Source organism: Fundulus heteroclitus, chromosome 16, assembly GCF_011125445.2.
Source record: "Fundulus heteroclitus isolate FHET01 chromosome 16, MU-UCD_Fhet_4.1, whole genome shotgun sequence".
Classification (NCBI taxonomy): Eukaryota; Metazoa; Chordata; class Actinopteri; order Cyprinodontiformes; family Fundulidae; genus Fundulus; species Fundulus heteroclitus.
The window spans coordinates 12,611,565-12,633,175 of NC_046376.1; the positions used below are offsets into that span (position 1 = coordinate 12,611,565).

Sequence of the window (21,611 nt, forward strand, 5' to 3'; positions counted from 1 at the left end):
TTTTAATCGTTGCCCAGCCCTAATTTTATTATAACAGTAATATTCATATTAAAAAAGTATGTATGTAAATACAAATAAATTAGGACTGTGAAATAATTAATCACACCCAAATAAAAGTATATATATATATATATATATATATATATATATATATATATATATATATATATATATATATGTGTATGTATGTGTATATATATACATATACACACACACACACATATATATATATATATATATATATATATATATATATATATATATATATATATACACAAATGCCATATATATGTATATGTATATATATATATATATATATATATATATATATATATATATATATATATATATATGTGTGTGTGTGTGTGTGTGTGTGTATATATATCATGTTGCCATTCTGTACACCGAGTTTTAATAGCATATATTGATTTAACATAAATACCTTGTGCATGTGTATATTTATTGCACCTGTATGTTCTATTCAATGTTCTTTTCATATAAAATTCCATGGTTATAATTATTCATAAGTGTGCAGTGTCATAACTACATGTCTGACTTTTGTTTAACAAACCAAACAGTTTGAGAATCGTTAGACAATTGAGGAAGTTATGGTTGTTTAAGTACATGCGCCATTGAATCACAATGTTACGAATGAGCGAGCTGCCTGTGGCAAGATGGCCGCCACGTGCGGACGTCGACCCCCATTGGCCAGCAGCGCGGACGAGACATCTAGCCTTTATTATGGATATCTATGGCTCGCGGTACCTGCGGGAAACACCGCCTTCCGCATGTCGGCTTTGTTTTTTTCCGGCCAGTATCTTTCTTCCTCTGAATCCGAGGCTTGGCTGACAGCGAGGTTATTGGCGCATTATCGCCACTTACTGTTCTGATTCAAACCCCTACACCGCAGCAACAGACCTTCACAAAATAAAAGCATCTGAGCAACATGCGTTAATGCGCGTTAAAGAAAATATCGCCGTTAATAGTCTAATGAGTTAACGCAAAATTAACGCGTTAACTTGCCCAGCCCTAATATATATATATATATATATATATATATATATATATATATATATATATATATATATATATATATATATATATATATATATATATATATATATATATAATTCTAAATCTTCCAAATTATTATAACTTTTTAGGCTCCGACTGGTCCAACTAAGTATGTTTCGCCTAAACTAATGCATTTAATAACCAGACAGTGATGAGATCAGATTATTTGTTTCACCACAGCCTTGGATTTTATAACACGACCTCCTTAAATTCCATGTAAAAGCATTAAAATAAATGAAAAATCCAACAGGAATATTATTACTTTAATTCCAACAGCGGAAAGCCAGCGTAATGACAAGAACTGGACTGACACATTCACAGGACCAGACTGAGAAACTAGTCATCACCCGTCTAAACGTTTTGACACGGAGTAAGTAAGTGAGTAACACTCCCACGTCTGTTACTCCTGAAAGCTGTTACACACTTTAGCAAGGTGAGTAACCTACACAAGCTCCAGCGGAAGCCTTTGGCAGTCACCAGGTGTGAAAGTAGAGCAGGGAGTTGACAACGAAGTCCTTACAGGAAACATTTGAATGAAAAAAAATAAAACGATCAGTTCAAAACACAAACAGATGTGTATACTCAGGCGGGCGGTCTGTAAAAGCATGCTTTAGATCCAGTAGTTTAGCCCCTACCCTTTCTGAGGAGTTCAGCTGGATCCAAACAAGCAGGCTATTTAGTTTGTTGTTGTTGCGTGGAGAGCTTGAGAAGGTATACCTGGCTGGAAACACTAAGCCAGTGTTCGGGCTCAGAGTAGCGTCATTTACCGGCTGCTTGACGCCATAAATGCACCGCTGTGTACATGCGTGTGTTTGTGTTGGTGGTTGTGCCGCTGCAACACTGGAGCTACTGTGAGCCCTCACACGTGTGCGTGAAAGTGTGTGTGTACGCATAGCGCAGTCAGGCAGACTTTCGCTGCCTTCTGCTAATGAGGAAAATCATTTCATAACAAATTAAAATTAGATTGAACAATGGTTGAAATGTGCTGGGGTAATTTACCTCCTGATGTTATTGTAGGTACAAACCCAGACTCACCCAGATCTTTAACTTTTCACTGGCTGCTCTATTCCTGTTTGGGCTCAGGGTCTGAATGGGGGGGGGTGTTGATGTGGAGATGAAACCAGGTTTCCCTGCAGGGTCAGCAGTGTTGCTTCTCCAGCTGCCTAACTGAGAAGCCAGCGGATCTCCGCCAAGTCTCCGACACCTCCGGTCGGGACTGCCATTCAACCATGCGGGGGGCAGTGGAGAAAGAAAAGCGTGCATGCCCTGAGATGGGCTCTGTGCAGCTGTCAGAATCTCTGACCCCTTGCCAAGTCTGCCACCTCCGGCCTCACACAGGGAATGAACCAGTGCAGAGCCGCCGAAGGCTGAGGGGTGGAGGAACGGAATCACCCAACTGGTCTGTATTGAAGAACAACATTTTGTACCTTTTGATACAGAAGTTCCACTTTAATTGCACCTGTTATCCAAAGTCCTGCCCATCTTGCACGTGTCTATTGTGCCCGCTTGGTAAAAACATCTTGAAGCAACAGGTATGGAGCATCAACTGCTATCAAGGTATGACAAGGTTCTAAAATATTAATAAGTTATTTCATCGTATTGTTAAATATCCTCCCTTCCCAGTTTAATCACACAACCTCTCACTCCAACACAATCCTCTTTAGCAAAACAAAGATGGCAGCTACTTGGAAAGTCATGACATGGAAACTGAAGGAGCCTCACCTCTTTTTTAATGGTTAACAGATGGGCCAGATAGGCCGACTAATTATCCCGTTAATAGGTTGTTAAATTCCCAGAGTTACTCCGTGAAACAGCAACAAGGGCTAATATTCATGCAATTTGCATGTTGACGTAAAACACTAATTTAAATTTGTTTGTTTTGTTTTTTCTTTGAGCTCTTCTACCAGTGTGCATGAAGAAAACAGCAATAAAATATTAATCTTTTCAAACTGTCAACAACCCTCTTTAAATGAGTCATTTATCTTCACATTTCAGAATCAATATCCACCATTTCATGCTTATGTAATTTGTTGTCTCTGTATTTCACAAACTAAGGCAGCATCAAATGACACAAGTAAGTACCCCGGAGTTACAAAGTGCCAAAACATGCAAGACGCGGTGCAAAACAGTTCTTTGTCAGGGGTCTTAAGCTCCCCAGACTCAGGTGCAAGCAGGGTTGTGTAAGACAATGGAAGAAAAAGCCTTTGAAAAACTGCACAACTCGCAAAAATATGAAAAAAATTATTGCTGATCGTGCGTACAGAAGGCTCAGGGTTGTATGTGTGTGAAACAGAGTGAAACAAAAATGTAAATGAACATTCAAACATGTTGCTTTATAAAAATAGAATTTGGATTAATTCATTCGTTTATTACCATGTCATACCGTATGTCTGTCTTTGTGCTAAAACAGAGTCTTTAAGCATGACAGCATTTTTTCAATGTGTGCCAGCGTCCTGCATCATAACCACATCTCTGCCATTTGTAACAAACCAAACCGTGCAAAAATCAGGTAACAATTCAGGGACTAACGACGATTTTAGATGGGCATACAGCCTACTCTGTACAAATAAATGCACTGGAGGCGCGTGAGAGCGACCCATCCAAGATGGCGGCCTCGCTGATCCTTCAGGCATCTACTTATATAATGCCTATCACTCTGACAGGTCCTGTCCCTTTTTTTTTCATCAGGAAATAGATTTTGTTCTAAAGCTATTGAGGAAATAAGCCCCACCTCGCCAACGCACAGTTTGGCTGATGGCGCCCGAATAGGCGGACTTGGACTTCTGGCCGGTTACAGTCAGGCGCTCATAGCCGCATCATGCCACATTCTGTCACCATGAAAAAAAGATTTTTTCTTAAATGTGTTACCAGGAAAAGACAAACTATGTTGCAACACTTGAAGACTACTCCTTAGTTTTGCCCGCAAAAAACGCAAAAAGATCAATATCAGGAGGCTTTCCAGGAGCTTTGAGAATCACTGCAATATTGTAATCATCCAAATCCATTTACTCTATTACGTACGGAGAGGAATGGGACAATTTGCGTTTTTCTGTTTTAAACTAAAGCATTTAGGTCATGTGGCACAAGTTCAAACTTTTTGTGTAAATGCTGCACATTTTTACTCATAAGCATCATACAGAAAGAATGTCATGGTTGGTCATCCCTGTTATTTAAAGCTGGGGTCTGCGATTTTTCCAGAAGAATACAATAAACTACTTTCCCAGCCATCATCAAGACACACAGATGGCTGATCTGTGTGTCATGACAGTGTTAAATACAACAGCGCTGCTCTGCTTTGCAATGACGGAATGGTAACGTCCTCCAATGCCAAGCTCCCCTTGCGCTAAAAGGGAATTAACTGTATATTTGTTTTGGCAAAAGGGGCGAGCAGCAACCAGCGTGCATGTCACAATCTTAGCACAAAACTTTTCAGAGAATCTTACTGAAGGTCACTCTGCGTTTCTCTGCAATTCCTGCCTCCCACCGAATGAAGTGTCGCAGAAAATCAGAAAAGATGAGATCGGAGAGGTCAATAAACCATCCAAAAGTGTATACGTTCAGTCTTTTTGAGGCCTTCTTGCTCCAGCCGTGGGCTTTTCTCAGCGTGATAGGTGGGTTAGGGGGTTGGGGGTAGCTTTCCCCCAGCAGGTGATGATAGCACAGATAATAGCAGCAAGAAAGGGGATAAAAGGAAGGTCAAACCAAAACACCAGAGGACAGCAGCGTGCAAAATCGGAAACTGAATTACAAGGTGAGCACAGCTGTAGAAGGTAAAAAAAAGGGCCAAGGAACAAAATACAAAATGGTGAAAAAAATCAAAATATTGCACAAAAGATGTTATAGTAACAATGCACTGCAGTTAGCAGGACTCAAGTGTTGCACACTCGATCAATGAAGACGTCGACGAATGCATTAGTTGAAAATAATCTCTTACTTTACGTTTTTCTGAAGATACACAATGGTCTACTGATCTGCACACATTCCCACCACAAATACCCAGGACGACCCAGGGCTGCCCTTAGTGCCGTTTCGAATTGATCCTCCTTTAAACTCAATTCCGACTAAGCCAAAATATTAGTTACCGACGTCTATCTAAATACACAGCCTAACATGAACCCTGAAACACACAGCCATTTTTGATCACAGAAATAAAATATTCAAAGAAAGGAAGGTGGTGTCGCTGGGTAGGTGGGTGGGGATTTCCGGTGTACCAAGAGCAAAGTGAAGCACCAATGGAAGCATGCAGATTCACGCAAGCAAAAATACTGAACATTAGTTATTACAGACTGTCCTCTTCTCTTTTTTTCAGTTATCCATGTTCTAATGGCAAACATTTGTTTTAGTTCTTACCTGATCTAATTGTATTGCTTTATACGAGGCATTATTTAATTATTTCTTATGAACACTAACACCTGGTTTCTTTCAAACAAGCCTCAGCGGGGGGGAAAAAAGTTTGGAAACTTTATGTCTTGTTGTGTCTGTGTGTTATGCGCAATCTGCATGCATGACATAGTGGCAATACAGATTCTTGATTCTTGAGATGGACAAGTGTCCTCAGCGCTGAGCTGCACAGGGAGCGTGAGGCTACTTTAAAGAATTTAGCAGGAACATCTCATGCTGCCGGCCTTCTCATGAGGAATCAAGACGCACAGCTACAGCAAGATGAAGGTGGCGTATGGGCTGCTTTGCCTTTGCTTACCAGTAACGGCAACAACAAATGTGATTTAACGATATAAAACAATTATAAACACAATGCACTTTGTGTTTACATTTACATTAAAGCTAATGCAAGAAAAGTTTTGATTATGTTGAAAGACTTCCAAATTCAAAAAGTAAGTAGAACATACTTGTACTATATAAATGCAGCTATTCAAACCAAATCATGACTTTTTCCACAGAATCCTTTCCTTATGTTTGCTGCGTTTTATCAGGAAGCAGGGGGTTATCTGGGAAGGTTGAAACAGAGAGCTGTTGGTAAGGTGTTCTCAACACCTGAGCAGACTTTAAACACGTTTTAGGTTGGTTTGACTCATCTATCAAGAAAAAAAAAAGTTTAATATTTTTCCATCAGGTTAGAATTGCTAGCTGCCATGATATCATGTCAGCAATAAGCCTTCTAAATGGGTACAGTGCTGTCAAAATAGGTATGTGTCTCCTTGCATATTTATTTTGTCCCCCCCCCCCCCACAGCCACTCTACACACAGAGAGACAGTGACATGTTTTAAATTAAACAAATAGTTTATTCATATTTATATGAGACAAAGATACCCAGAATAAATACAAAAAAAAGCCATTTTTAAATTTTGGTTTCCTCTTATTAAAATAAAAATTGGGGTTGGTGTTCCCTTACAACTAGCTACTCCTCCTGGTCTTCTTACTATAAACAGAGTTGTGGAATCTAGAAATCCATTGAATAGACTATCTGACAGCATGAAGCAGGATAAAAGATCTCAAAAAGCATTAAATCATGCTTCAATCTTAACGAACTCGAGAGGAGATGAGAAGCACATTTATTGTCACCAGTCTGGAAAGGGGTATTACGTGGCCATTTTTGAGGCATTTGGACTCCAGTAATTCACAGTGAGAGTAATTCTACAACAGATCAAGGAAACATTAAACAGTTGTGAGCCTTGCCAGGATATGCTGGAGTGGCCTATTAGAATTATATATATATTTTTATCACTTTATAGTGAGACAGTTAAATTCTGGGCTATCTAATGAACACCATGAGAAAATAGTAACTTCAGAGTAAGCATAAGTTTGCATAAGTCCATGATACTGTAGCTCAGCACCTCAGGCTCTACCCAACACACAAACTGGATCAATCCTCCCCACAAAATACTACCCAATTGAAAGAAACAAATGAAAAACTAGCTCTGTTTTTAAAAAGGCGACAGTCCTATCTAATTTGTGTACACTTTCTTGATGAGGTTGGTTTGACCAATGAAATGTAGTATAAGGAAGGAACAAAAGACAAAGCTTTTTTTAAGTAAAATTGGTATGTTGGCATATATGTAATTATCATACTACAAACCATAAACATATTAATCTGTGTGTGTTGTCTTTCATTGATAATCTAAAATGCCTACATTGATTTTTCAAAAGTTAGAGACGAAAAACACATAAAAAAATAAATGTAGATACAAATTAGTAAAGGAATATATTGTAAACTTTGTCACAACAGCAGATCAGGCAGAAGCATTCATCACCAGGTCATTCAGAAGAAGTTATTTCCATAAATAAAGTATCCAGAAAGCAGCAGCACAAGTTCAGTTTTTCATAGTAAAAAGTAAAAAAAAAATTCACTTGATTTGTTTTGGACCTGTTATTTGATACATCGGCACCAATAGCGATGTCAAAGTTGATCTAGACCATCATTCACTAGATGCAAAATTTTGTCAGTGCCAAAGGGCTAAATAAGGGAAGTCCTTAGTTTGATTAGGATATCTATGACTTTCAAACACATAAAGGACATATTGTGTAATATTTGGAAAACTAATTACAAACTATAAAAGATAATGATTTAACTCACAAGACAGAATGTAAGGATACAAGCCAAAATGTGAAATTGAATGTTAATCCTTTTTAATCATATACAAAGTTGAAGTAGTAATTTCCCTGGGGATTGAAAGTTATTTCATATCATGTAACTAACAGTAATATCCATGGACTGTACAAACAAAAACAAAAACAAATCCACATCATTGAAGCAAAACTTTGCAAGACTATGAGTTGGAAGTTCATACAAAAAGAAAATGAGCACCCACTTGTAAAATAATTATTGTTTTTAACTTATTTGTTTAATGAAATATGATAATATTCCAAATTTACTGACCTTTTTATATAGAATACTCAATTATTTGGGGTATAAGGGTTGAATTAGTAATAACAAGCGTTAAAAATCTTGTGCTCGGAGTAAAGTGAGACTAAAGACAAGTTTTAGCACGGATGGCAATATAAACGAGTATGCGCAATTACGCATAGGCTCCAAAAGTTAGACCTAACGTTGGGGACACTCAGTCTTCCATTTGGGAAAATAAACTTTCCTTGCATGATTCTCTTCAGTAAAAGCTTCTGTACCAAAACCATTTCAGCCAAATCAAAACTTTTCTTTAGCACAGAGCGCATACCGCACATGTGCTTGCACCTAGAGCTGTCAAAAAAGGCGCTTTGGCTTACCGGCTCCGTACAGTTTCCGAGCTCCACGGTGCGCGTCCAGAGAGGAAACAGATGAATAAAGACTGGCTGCCAACGCACAGAGCAAACCTGTCCGGGGGGAGCAGAGTTTTCAAGTTAAACACAACGCAATAGTGTGTGACAGAAGGAATCTTTTCAGAATAAAATAACTGCCTGACGTCGGGTCTGCATGTAACCAGAACCTTCTAGTGATCAAATGCGTCGGCATTGCAGCCTTATCTCTTTATAGAAAACAATCAATACACCTCGGCTTTGTGTATCGAGTCGTTAGTTTATCATTTTCCCTGAAGGCATGCTTAGTTTTATTTCGAAATAGAAAACCAGATGCATTTGCTCATCTCAAGACGCACTTCACTCCGAGAGGCTGAGCTGCTAACATGACCAGCGAGCGCAACATCAGCTTACATATCTTAATTGTGCTCCTGATGACGCTGAAGTTTACATCTGATTTTCAGGTTTTGGTTTTGCTCCTTACTTTTCACCTCGCCGCTTCCCCCAAGGGTCGCTGGACATTTCTGTCTCATTATAAATGTCATATTTGCATACATTTATTACAATATATACACAATAATTACTTATTATAAACACAATGTACTTTATATATATATATATATATATATATATATATATATATATATATATATATATATATCAAACAAAATACAAACTTTACAGTACGAAGACACCTATAGCACTCATGTTTTCTCTACGTTCATACAGAGGAAGGACAGATCTATTGACTTCCGATTTAAGTAAGTAAAACAATCAGCATTTCATAATAAGCCTTTCTTAAGTCAGATTCTATGCTTATGACAGATTGCATAAATACCGTTTGTGAAACCTTTGAGTTTTTGAAAACAGTTTGGGTTTTTTATGGAACGCCAAAGTGCTCAAAAGGAGATAAATACATAAAACAATAACAAACAATTATTTACTTAAATAACTAAGAGATAAATATACGAAGTGACAATGAAATTGTGAACTAACTGAAAACATATACAATTATCACCTCATTATTATGAAGTATTTTTCATTTCATCTTTCTAAATACGCCAGTGAACCCGATATTCAGCCAGACACAGAGTAATGAATTTTCAAAAAGATTTATTGTAAGGGATGAACAGTGGCGGGTGAGGCAGACAACCAGAACCAGACTTGAACAGATAAGTTATGGCAGATGGTGCAGGTAGGCAGGGATGAGCAGGAAACCAGTGGATGCAGGCAGAGAAAGACCCGAACGGGCAGAGCAAGCGGCTGGGACTCACAGAGAAACAGGCAGAACTGCAGCATGCAGACACAGGCAACTTTAACTGAAGAGTCCAGCTGGGATGAGCACACAGGATCCGGTAGAGACAGGGCACATCGCACTGGAAGACGAGAAGAGAAGAAGAGAGATGTTCTGGCTGGGATGAGTTGGATGAAGCAGGTATAAGTAGACAGGTGCACAGGTGAGCTGAGTCGACTAATTACTGGCAGCAGGTGGAGTGTTCTAGAGTAGGGTGGTGACTGGAGGGAGACTGAGCTGATTGGATGATGACTGGTGGCAGAGAGATGACAGGCGGATAGGAAAAGTCCAAAACAAAACAGACAGAAACCTAAATCATGACAAGTTTTTTAAAAGTCCTCTTTTATTTTTTAATGGTAATTTTCCCAATATCCTTTTTATTTCATAATGAGGTTCCAGCAGAATCACTTCACCAACCAATCAGCGTCAGTGGGTTGGACCTGCGGCCCCATTGGCTGATTCTTAAAAAGTAATTTGATTTTCCTGGCTGCTCCATGAACTGCCTACTATAAAGTGTGTCCTGGGCTGCATCCTTCGAAGGGCGTAATTGTAGGCTGATTGTTTTACGGCAAGAGGCTGTTGTCCGCTGTAAATGCGGGCATTGAATGTGTAATTGCGGGTTGAAAATTATTTTTTAACAGGAAACTAATGGTGGAGAGGAGTGAAAAGCCGTGAATAAAGCTGGATATATTATGTTTTCTGTGACATACGAGTAACTTACGCGTAGGTGCGTATGTAAGTAGGCGCACAGATATATGTATATATTTAAGTATATAGATATGTTTATATATATATATATATATATATATATATATATATATATATATATATAGACCACTAAGAATGTAAATGAGACATTTACATTCCTATTTCCTTTTTTGTATTTTTTTTTTTTTTGGTATTCTTTTGATCCATTGTAGATATGAAGATTCACTGTATATAACTGAATGCACCTTCCCTACTCTGCACCTTCTTGTATGAGCCGATGTGACGAGTGAATTTCTCCATTGTGAGATCAATAAAGACTATCTTATCTTATCTTATCTTATCTTATCTTTAAAAGACGTTTTAGGCGATAAGTTAAACCGAAATATCTGCTCAGTGTGTTGACATACTGCCTGATTTTAAAAATGCCCGGGGGTAGTCGGACCGCAGTCCGCTCGCCTCATTGGCATCCAGCTGACCTAACGGCTGAGACTCTCCATGCCGCGAGAGAACGCCTCGACGCGTCACCTGTGACAGATGCAGAGCAACAGAGGCTAGAATTGAAAGATCTGAAGTTTTGTGTCTTGTCGCATCATGACAACCAATCAGGAACTGGATGTCGCTGTGACGTGGGGAGAAGGACTGCAGCGGAGGGTAATCTATTTTCTTTCAACATGTAACACAAGCTTAAAGAAGCGGTCTCCGGTGGGCCTGAGTTTTATGACTTTTTTTTTTGAGTTTTTATGAGTTTTATGACCAATTATTAGTACCGAGACGAGTCCAGAAAGGACAAAACCTGCAGAAGAGTAGGTGAGGAGATGGGAGTGGCAGGTAAGTGAAAGCGTCACTAGATAGCACCATTATACTACTGTATTTCTGGCTTTTCGCCTGCCATGTGAATTACTCAAAATATATCAGGCAAGCGTCAGCGTGCAAGTGGCAACTTTGTCACTGAAATCACATTCAATGTCAACGCACCACAACAGATACTAAAAATGATGCAGGAAGGGACTAACAGAATCCATAAACTATATCCACAAGGTAAAAACAAACAAAGATCAAAGGATCCTAACAAGATCTGCCCAAATATTGTTGGATTCAAACTGGAACAGATCTCCCTTTAGTCAAGTACTGAATCTAAAGCCGAATTTCATGCTGCCTTGAACTAGCATTCAATTTGCCGGGTGCAGTTTTGGCTTTGAATGAAAAATTCTGTTGATAAATTTGCAATTTTTGTGTGTTGTATTTGATCACAAATAAACAGTTAATTACACTGATCCACAGATTTTTTTTCAGTGAAGTACATGCTCATCTTACAGCATGCTGTTTAATACAAAGTGAAGCCATTTATTTTTTCTGATTGAGGCGGTCAAAAAAAAACAACCCGTTTTTTTTTTGTTTTGTTTTTTTTATAATTTGGGGTTGTCTTATTACAATCAAATGATCTCAGAGTCACTCACTGCTGCTTGAATTATTTTCCAGACCACAGCTCCACAACAATGCCAGTTCTGATCAACCAAGTAAAATAATTTTGGAATGTTGAATTTGCTGATGACTTAAAAACTAGATATAGGCCATCATTCTAGTTCACATTATATTAATTATGCCTAATACCCCTATTTTAAACTGTTGTGTGTAACAGAAGTCCTTTAGAGTTCTATGAAAAATGAAAAGCTTATGAAAGGTTGTGCAAAGTAATAGATTTGTCCATCTTAATAAACATATGTATATATAAAAAAACAATCACTTTAGACACAACATAAGTTGAATCCCTTTGTGCAAATTCGGATCATTTGTGTTCTAATCAAGGGAATATTTGCATAAAGAATAGTTAAACGGTGCTCAGCTGTGGATATGACCTGGAGTTTGGATCTAATCTTCGTCTCTGGATCTGCTTTCAAACAAGCTGTGTAGCGTTTTCCTGAAAGGTGAATAAAGGACCAAAACTCCTTGTAACTGTAGAAAAATGTCCTTAAAACTTGACATGTCTCAGTAGCCTCTCAAACTCCCACTCAGGCTGCACTCAACAATCTGCCCATGGTTTCCCCAGCAACAAAAGTGGTAAGATGTGTTCATCCAAAGCAAACTTTAAAACCCATCTTAAAAAGCAACTCCTAATGGACAAGAGTGAGCGAAGTCGGCAACGAGCAAGACAATGAGAGGGTGAGAGAAGAAATGAAACCCCCTTCAGGCTGTTGATCAACTTCAAGAAAATGCAAAGTATATATGCAAAAAGAGAAAAACAAAGGAAAAAGGAAATGTTAGGTTGAATGCTTCTGAGGAAAGAGAAATCAAGATTGTTTCTGTATAGAATATTTATATCTGGACTCACAAGGTCTCTTGCATAATTAATATCTTTAAAAGGTTAGAAACGTTTTTTCTAGCTTTATAAATGGGCACGTTCAAATTACATCTTTTCTACACATGTATTACACTAAAGTCCAGTTTTATGTGACTGGTGTACCTGTAAGGAATTTTTGAGGTACATTGTGTTAACTTTTAATCTGAAGAAAGCAACAAAACTGTTCTAATTCTAGATTACTTTTGCCCTCGCTAGTCACTCTTTGGTGGTAAACTTGAGATATCCATCCTTCGGCTGACGGTAACCAACTGAAGCAGGTTGAAACTTGGGAAGGAAGAAATGAGTAACCACAACATCTTCCATTCACTGACCTTTTTGAAGAGAAATTGGGGAAATGTCGACTTCACAGACGCTGTCAGTCAGACTCTGAAAGTCCTTCTGCACTCTGCCAATTTTCAAGATGTCAGCGCAGTAGGACAGATTTATGTGTGACTGATGGTTAGCAAATGAAGAATCAATGCCGAAGACGGAAAGGGATGGGGTACTGAGGGCTTTAATGTGAGAACTGTAAAGAATGATAAATATGAGCCACTGGAAGTTAAAATGGAACCAGATATATAAGAAACTTGCTTGGTGCCAAGTTTGGGCACTCTCATTTGTGGCCATATGCGCAATGTCCCACAACCTATATAAAACAAATATCTGTCAGCAAAACACACCAAAACAATTTAAATAAAAGAGAGAACCAAGTATGTGTTGGTGGGAAGAGGTCAAAGACTACCTGCCAGCGCAACTTGCATCGTTTAATACTTGATTTATATATAATGAATCCATATTTTTGAATACAGAATCATGTTTCTTTAAATATAACCCTACGGTTCAGGATCATTTAAAGATAAGTGTCCTTATCTTGTACTGTTGACATGACCAGTGAACGACCACTGATTACGAAGGGTCACCAGCAGTTAGGTAACCTATCCACGGGCATTAGCAACATTTTACCTGTTTTGCATTTCTCAAGCATCACAATTAATTTGTCATAAAGCTCCTTTTGTCTGCCCCTCTCTAAGGTGCAATAGACACCCCTGATTAAATCTTTGAAGCTTGATCAAAAGGTTCCCAGATTGGATTTACTGGCACACAATGAACTGTTTGTTATCATCAAGGAGGTCTCATTGTGATTAAAATGACTCGGAGGACTCAATATTTGTATTTCGATTACGTTCAACTCACCTGCAATATGAGGGGAAAAAAAGGAAGACACATTAATAACGTGTCGGTGAATGACAAGCTCAGTCGTCGGCAGCAGTCGTTTGGCGTATGCCAGCAGCTCCTAAACTGTCGTGAGTGATTTACAATGTGGCAATTAACCTCCGGTGGTGCAGGTGACTTTCAGGAGCGTTTTTCTCCCATGAGGGACGCACCGCCACAACCGAGGAGCACAGCCTCGCAGCTCTTGCCACCACACTCTATCAGATTTTTATTCCACGGGGAGCACAGCGCAGCAAAAGCTATACATATTAATAAGTAGAGATGGTATCTGGTCCCACATCTTTTGGCAGTAGAGTCGTATGCCTCTGAGTTGAACCATTGTCAGGATGAAGAAGCTCACCTTCTGCTACGATGGGAAAAAAAAAGTTTGGTTTTAAAGTCAAATGAAAAATACATGTTATATGTAGGTATTTAATGTAATATGATTGCATATGACATGCAGAAAACATTTTTTACCTTGTTTTTGTCTCCTGAATTAAAACTCCTTTATGCAAGCTGATTGGATCTTAACAAGTTGAGTTTTTTTTTGTTTTTTTTTGTTTTTGCATTTTTCAGAAAGCGGTACTTTTCAAGCAAATCTGCGGTTTCTGTCAAAAATGTGTCACACTTAAATGATTAAAATAATACTTCAGGCCTATAATAGGCAAGCAAAAGTCCATGATCCAAATCCAATATGATCCTTTGATCATTTGCATGGTACAGCCCAGGGAGCACACAGAATGACTCCCAAAATTATGCAGGGAATGGCAGAATAAGTCTAATAAAGGCTTTATTCACGGTGCACTTTTCCAATTCTGACTCATATCAGAAAATCTTTTCCTATTTAAATAAATGAAACATTCAGGCTCATGAACTTGAACCTTCACATAATTACAGTGCTGCTGCTATATCAGAACGAAAACTCATAGATAAGGTGAACAGCCTAAATTCCAGTCTTTACTGAATTTCTTATTACGGTGACATTGTTATACCGTCAAAGAAAAAAGTGTGCACTAAAGAAAAAAATAATATTCCAGCACTCCTTGTGGTTCAGCAGGAGTAATTTGTAGGAAATGAAGTTAATGATAATCAGGGTCTATTTGCTTCATATTCTGATATAATCAAACCTCATTTGGCTGCACGGTCACATGGATTGCATTTGGTTTGATATATTCCTTTTCCAAAACGTGAACAGCAATTGCATGTACCATGTCTGTTCACCCTGGGTTTTGTGTGGGGATTATATTTGGTTTTCCAAATGTCATAATGTTCTAATGACATTTTCTTTTCTTTTTTTTTTTTTACTTTTGGCTTCGCAAAATGTAATTTTGGCTCATGTTGTGACCCATTCAAAGCTCAGGAAGTGGTCTGATAATTTAATTATCTTGTGGCAAATTAAAAAAACAAAATTTCAGTTTAGTCAGCTATTTTGTAGCATAACCAGTCATGACTTTGTACACTGACTGATTGGAAAATCAAGGAAATTGATTTAATGTGGCGTTTTGGTGAAGCCCTGGAAAGTCCTACCCCCCGTGTATGGAATGTGAAGTTGATCCATATGAACAGTCAGGTAACAGAGCAAACATCCATTTGTATAACTACTCATTCCAGCATGGCTGCAACTCAGAGACACACAGGGGAGACTCACACACTACAACCTAAGGGCAAGTTAGAGTAAACAATTAATCCAAAAGTTGTGTTTTTAGACTATGGGGTACCCAGAAAGAACCAACACATCTATGACAAGAGAACATGCAAACTCCATGCAGTCGTTGTGTGCTTGGGCAAGACACTTCATACGAATTGCCTGCCGGTGGTAGTCAGAGGTCTTGGTGGCACTGATGTTTTGCAGCCTTGCCTCTGTTAGTCGGCCCCAGGGCAGCTGTGGCTACTAACATAGCTCACCACCGTCAGGGTGTGAATGTACACGTGAATGGGTGAATGAGTGCCTGTAGTGTGAAGCGCTTTGGGGCCGTCGGACTCGACAAAGCGCTACAAGCACAAGCCATTTACCATTTTACCAGAAAGACCCCAGGCCAAGATTTCAACCCGGGATCTTCTTTGCTGCAAGGCAACATTCAATTCAATTCAATTCAATTTTATTTATATAGCGCCAATTCATGAAACATGTCATCTCGAGGCACTTTACAAAGTCAAAATCAATCATATTATACAGATTGGTCAAAAATGTCCTATATAAGGGAACCCAGTTGATTGCATCAAAGTCCCGACAAGCAGCATTCACTCCTTGAGAAGCGTAGAGCCACAGGGAGAGTCGTCTGCATTGTCCATGGCTTTGCTGCAATCCTTCATACTGAGCAAGTGTGAAGCGACAGTGGAAAGAAAAACCACCCATTAGCGGGAAGGAAAAACCTCCAGCAGAACCGGGCTCAGTATGAACGGTCATCTGCCTCGACCGACTGGGGTTACAGAAGACAGAGCAGAGACACAACAAGACAGACAAAAAAGCACAGAAGCACACATTGATCTAGTAATCTGTTCTACATTAGATGGTAGTAGCGGGTGATCTGTCTTACAGATCAACACTGCTAACAGCTGGATCACGTGCAGCCCAAAGAGCAAACAAGACATTAAATGGTTATGAACATAACAAAATCTGTCAAGATAGATATAAAGATAAATTTGATATATCCTTCACGTTGTTTCTCTCTAAGAACCTCGACAAATTCTACTTTGCAACACTGTACATGCATACCTGTGTCACTACTGCTGCCATTTTAGAAAACTTCACTCTGGAAATACTCTATAAAAGTTATATTTACAATTAAATTATAGATTGGTTTCATTTTAAAACATCCTAAAGATGTTTGGTTTGCCCCATAGTTATGACTAGGCCTTTACTTTATACGCGGTTGCTTTTGATTGTGTTCAGATGTTTACAGACACAATAAATTTACATAAAATTATACGCATACACCCTAAATGATTATAGTGTCATGATGTAGAGTGTAATTATGAGTTTTTGAGAGCTGGGGAAAAACTTGATTTGCCTTGCATGGTCATCATGGTTTGTATAAGAACAATTTTGCTGTCATAGCACACCGGGAAGGGCATTTTAAGATTTGATTTCACTGATGGTTTTATTGAGAGGTGACTTTTTTTGTGAATATGGGAGCTTTTTTGTTGCTGTTTGAAGTGATTTTAGCTCCAAATTTCTGATACAATACATTTTTCTGAGAAACCTTGCCCATTTAATGATTGGGTAAAATCTGAGAATGTCTTCACGCCAAAAGTGAATTTTCCCCAAATTTAGTCAACTTCAAATCATGCTGCTCCCACCTTGTCTCTGATCATTTATGTCATTTGCTTTTAACAGCAAATTGCTAAATTTTACACCCTGAAAAGGAAATCTGACTTTTTGTTAACCTCTTTTTTTTCTCCCACAATATTAAATGTTCAGGTTTTGCTGCTGAAATTTCCATGCAGCAACGGTTGGCTGAGCTTGATCATAACTGCAAAAGCAACAAAAGTGTGACAAAGGAATTGGAAGGTGATATTCCTGAGCTTGGCCAACTCAACACGAGATTGGCAGGAAGATTACACCTCAAAAGGAAAAAAAAATTGAACCTACTGTCTTTATTGAAAGAAAAATAAAGGTGATTTAAATTTAAGTATTAGAGGTGATTAGCTCTGTTAGATTTTATTAAATTATATACTTATTTGTAAAGTTTATGAGGGTGTATTTTTAGTTTGATTTAACATTTGAACAGGAGCACAAGGTCAATAAAGAGACTCCCTGTATGGGGAAGAGGAAGATGGGGTTGGTCAGGCATCCAGAGTTAAAAAGGAAACTGTACAGTGGCATTAAGGTTAATGACACTGACAGAAGCTGGTCCATACCCTATCTGCTGAAAAGTTCAAAACTTTGTGAAAGTTGCAGTCAAAAGCTGTAAGTATTCTGTTCGGTAAATGTTATTTCTCTGGATCTTTTTGTTGGTATTTTACTGACCTTGTCCACCACTAACCTTTTTATTCCATTTATTTTGCCAACCCCCCCTCCCCAACCCCCCCTCTTGTTTTAAAAATTCTTTGACCTCCAAATTCTTATTGTTTATTTTCGGCCTTTCGTTATTTCCCTTTCGCTTCCGTCCTCTTTGAAGTTCCATTTCCAATCTTTCTCACTCTCTCGTGCAATCTCTTCCCATGATTTCTGCCCCATCTCTCACTCCGCCTGTCCCTTTCCATCTCCACCTCTCATTTCTTTAATCGTTCTGTTTTCCAACGAAGGTTACTCCTGCCTGCAGGGCTATGAAAATGTCAGAGAGGCGCACTCCATTTTCTGCTACGTAAATAGCCATTTCCCGCCAGAGCAAACCCACTTTCCTGCGTCTGACCTGCCGCGTTACACATTACACATGCCCGCATGACATGCCCCACCTCCTCTTCTAATACCTGAACACACTTACAGTGTGGGGGGGATATGAATATGGAGTGCATAGAAATAGCTGCCATACAAACTCAGATCCATGTTTCATCTAGAATCAATGTTCTTTACAATTTTGCACATGAGCCCCTTGGGATTACAAAATATTTTCGTAGTCCTAATCATTTTTAACACAGATTATTTGAAGGGGGAAAAAAATCAACATGATTATGACTGTTTGAATTGCTTTCAACACCTGAATCTGCATTGTTTCAGATCAATAACTGGCTAAAATTGAAAGACAGAGAACCTCATGCAATCATAAATTGCTAATCTTCTGAGATTTGTAATGTCAAAACATGTTTCTGGTTCCTTAAACCAATCAGCTGGAGCATCTGATTGGTGAGTACAGACCGTAGTGTTGTTCTAAAAAAAAATTCTGATTTAACCCCACAGCTCCGGCCAATGTAATCTATTGAACTGAAAACAACACATGCATCATATCATGACAGAGCAGATTTTAAACTCTACAAGAGAACATCTCAAAGTTGTTTATATTATATTATATAATATATATTATATTATATTTTGCTTCATTATTTTTTATTTTTACATTATATATTTTTGTTGGTGCGTCAGTTACAGCGTTTGATGATAAAGTCTGAGAGCCTGGACCATAAAATCTTTTTTTTTAACCATGTAGATTATAGATGCTGATAAATAATCAATGATGTGAATCATAGATATATCAGATTAAATTCATCCTGGATGCCTTTTAAGAAAAGGTTTTGGTATTTTTTGTGTGATGACAACTATACCTACTCTATCCATGATTTTTTTTTCATCAGAAAGTAAAACCTTGGGTGGACAAATGCCGTTTTTTTTTATCACCTTTACTTCTTTCAAAAGCAAACTGAAAACAGAGATCACCTTCACATAAAACTACTCTGCTGCCTTCATTTTTGGCCTACTATTGAGCCTCTCAAAATTAAAAATGTTTTAAAAAATGACTGAATATCATTTCTAAACAGTGAAATATTGACTTCAGAGCTTTATTTAATACCACAATAATAAAAGAATCATATTTTTTGCTTCCTGTCAGCCATGGAGCAATGTCTTCTGCATTCTCCCCTCCAATTTTAAAAACACGCCAGCTCCTCATACACTCACACCTGTGGGGCTGGAGGTAAGGGAAGAGTGGGTTTTCTTGCACCCCTGCTGCTCCCTTAATGCTGCCTAGGGTTGGGTGGGTGGGTGGGGGGGGGGGGGGGGGTGGCATGTGAGGCGTGGTCGGTCTGCAGGTTCAAGGGCTGCACTGCTGGCGTGTTAGTGGCCAGGGGTGTGCCCTCTCTACTGGACTAGTTTGTGGGTGAGGTGGTTCCCCCCAATTTTTGTTCTTGTTCTTTTTGGCAAGTGAATGAGTGAGATCACTTGGTTGACCGTGGTTGGGGCTGGGCTTGGTGTCCTCTGTCCTGCTCATGTGGTCCTTGGCTGGTGGTGGGGGCGCGGGGTGGTGGTGAGGGGAAAGGGGGGGGGCAAGGGGGTTAGTGGGGGCTCGCTGCCTCCTTGCCTCTCCTCCCTGCTCCCTGCTGCACCCACCTGGTGGCACTCTGCATCTATCACTGAGCACAATTCAGGCCTACGGCACGTATTTTGCATGTTCACACGTACACATGTGCTTAAAGTAGCTGTGTCGCGGATGTAGTTCTTTCCATCAGTATGAACAGTCCTTGCTGCTGTTGTTGTTGCTGTCTGAGGCTTTGTTTTTATTTTCATGTCATGTTTGGCTTCACTTAGTACCTAATACCTTAACTGCAAAACAAACTGCTTGATTTGCTCCTAATATAAAGTTTACACTATAATCACCCCAGTTTGCTACTTGAAAAAACATCACGTCACCAGAGGGTAAGTATTACCGTCTGAATTGTAATCGGCAAACATCCGATCAAATAACTCAGCCGTAGTCAAAAGTTATATTTCTTCCTCGGTCTACTTTCACTTGCTTTGCTCTCTCCTTTCTCTCCTGTTAGTCCTTGTCTCAGCTCTCTCACACGCCAGGCAGCGCTCAGTAGCTCGCAGCGCTTCTTTACACGGCGGTCTGCCACACGATTTAACCGAAGTGGGTAAAGATGCTCCTCAGATGGCACAGCTGAGTATGATTGTGGGTGTTGAAAAAATTGTTGTGTCAAATTGTGTCACATAAGCTCACATTTGGGCAAGATACTTCCTTTTTACTGCTTTATTCTTTGTTTGCGTTGCTCCAAGTATTGAGCTCCACATCTCCATTTTAGGGTCCTGACTTATGGCATGGAATTTAGTTTCACTATGGTGGTCAATGGCTCTGAATACCCAACAAATGTAAGGTGTTTAAAAAAAACGACCGAGCATTTTTTTAGAACCTAGCGACAAGCAGGGCAATTTCATAGTGGACTAATATGCAAAATATATTTAATTCATTTTACAATGAATGTGTGCACAGTTACTAGTGTCCAAAATATTCAAATTGTTTGCTTTTGCCTATGAATTAGTTACAGATCAACTTAAATCGACAGTGTTTAAATCAATGAGAGCTAATGATCTGTACAACCCAAAAATCATGATTAATATGAATCAAACCAATCAAGTTGATACTGATCAACTAAAACAAATAAAATTAATTTAGGAACTGTTGGTACAATAAAGGACGCCACAGGGATTCAGGTAGCAGCATAAAGGTCTTGAGTTCGAATCCTGGCCCTGGGGTCTTCCTGCTTGGAGTTTGCATGCTCTGTTTGCGCTTCTTCCCACAGTCCAAACACATGACCGCTGGGTTAATTGGTCGTTCCAAATTGACCTCAGGTATGAGTGTGTGTCCTGTGTCACTGTATTGCCCTGTGAGATACTGGCGACCTGCACGGATAAGTGGTTGGATGGTACAAGCATAGACAAAAGCATTGTAGCAACAATAGTGGGGGGGAAGATAAACTGTAAAAGCATCCTTTTTTCCTAGATTAATGACAGATTTATGTTTTTTCTATATCGTTTATAATACCAATAATTTTACATTTCTCTTAAAGACACTGTGTAATAATGATTTTTAAAGACAATATAATTAAAAATGTAGGAACGGGGTTCAGTCCCAAGGGCAGTGAAGCAAGGCAGTGGTGGATGCAACCCGCTGCGTCACTCCAAAGACGAAGAGGAGGACACAAACAATCGTTTAGACATGTCTATGTAAGCAATGTTAGATGTTCTCCAAGTAGGAAGTGCGCCACACACAGAAGGGCTGCTGTTTGAGGTTAGTGAGTTTCTGTTGTTCAGAATTTGCTTTGATTAAAACAGGTATGTGATGTTATTAAATCTTCTTTCAGTTTAGGGGGCAGTACAAATAAAACCCAGCATTTTTGTTCTACTAAAGTGACCTGGTGCTGAC

General features: G+C 38.9%; 1 protein-coding gene across 1 annotated transcript in view; it reads right to left on the minus strand.

The window, feature by feature from the left end:
- The window catches only part of znf385c (zinc finger protein 385C), a 190,080-nt gene extending 180,503 nt beyond the window's left edge, over positions 1-9,577 (minus strand). Inside the window, exons 1-2 of the mRNA XM_012872031.3 lie at positions 9,538-9,577; positions 8,255-8,341 (exon numbers count right to left, since the gene is read on the minus strand). Of these exons, the coding sequence (XP_012727485.2) occupies positions 8,255-8,341; positions 9,538-9,562 (112 nt within the window). The 5' untranslated portion in view covers positions 9,563-9,577. The remainder of the gene's footprint in view (positions 1-8,254; positions 8,342-9,537) is intronic.
- Between the last annotated feature and the right edge of the window lie 12,034 nt (positions 9,578-21,611).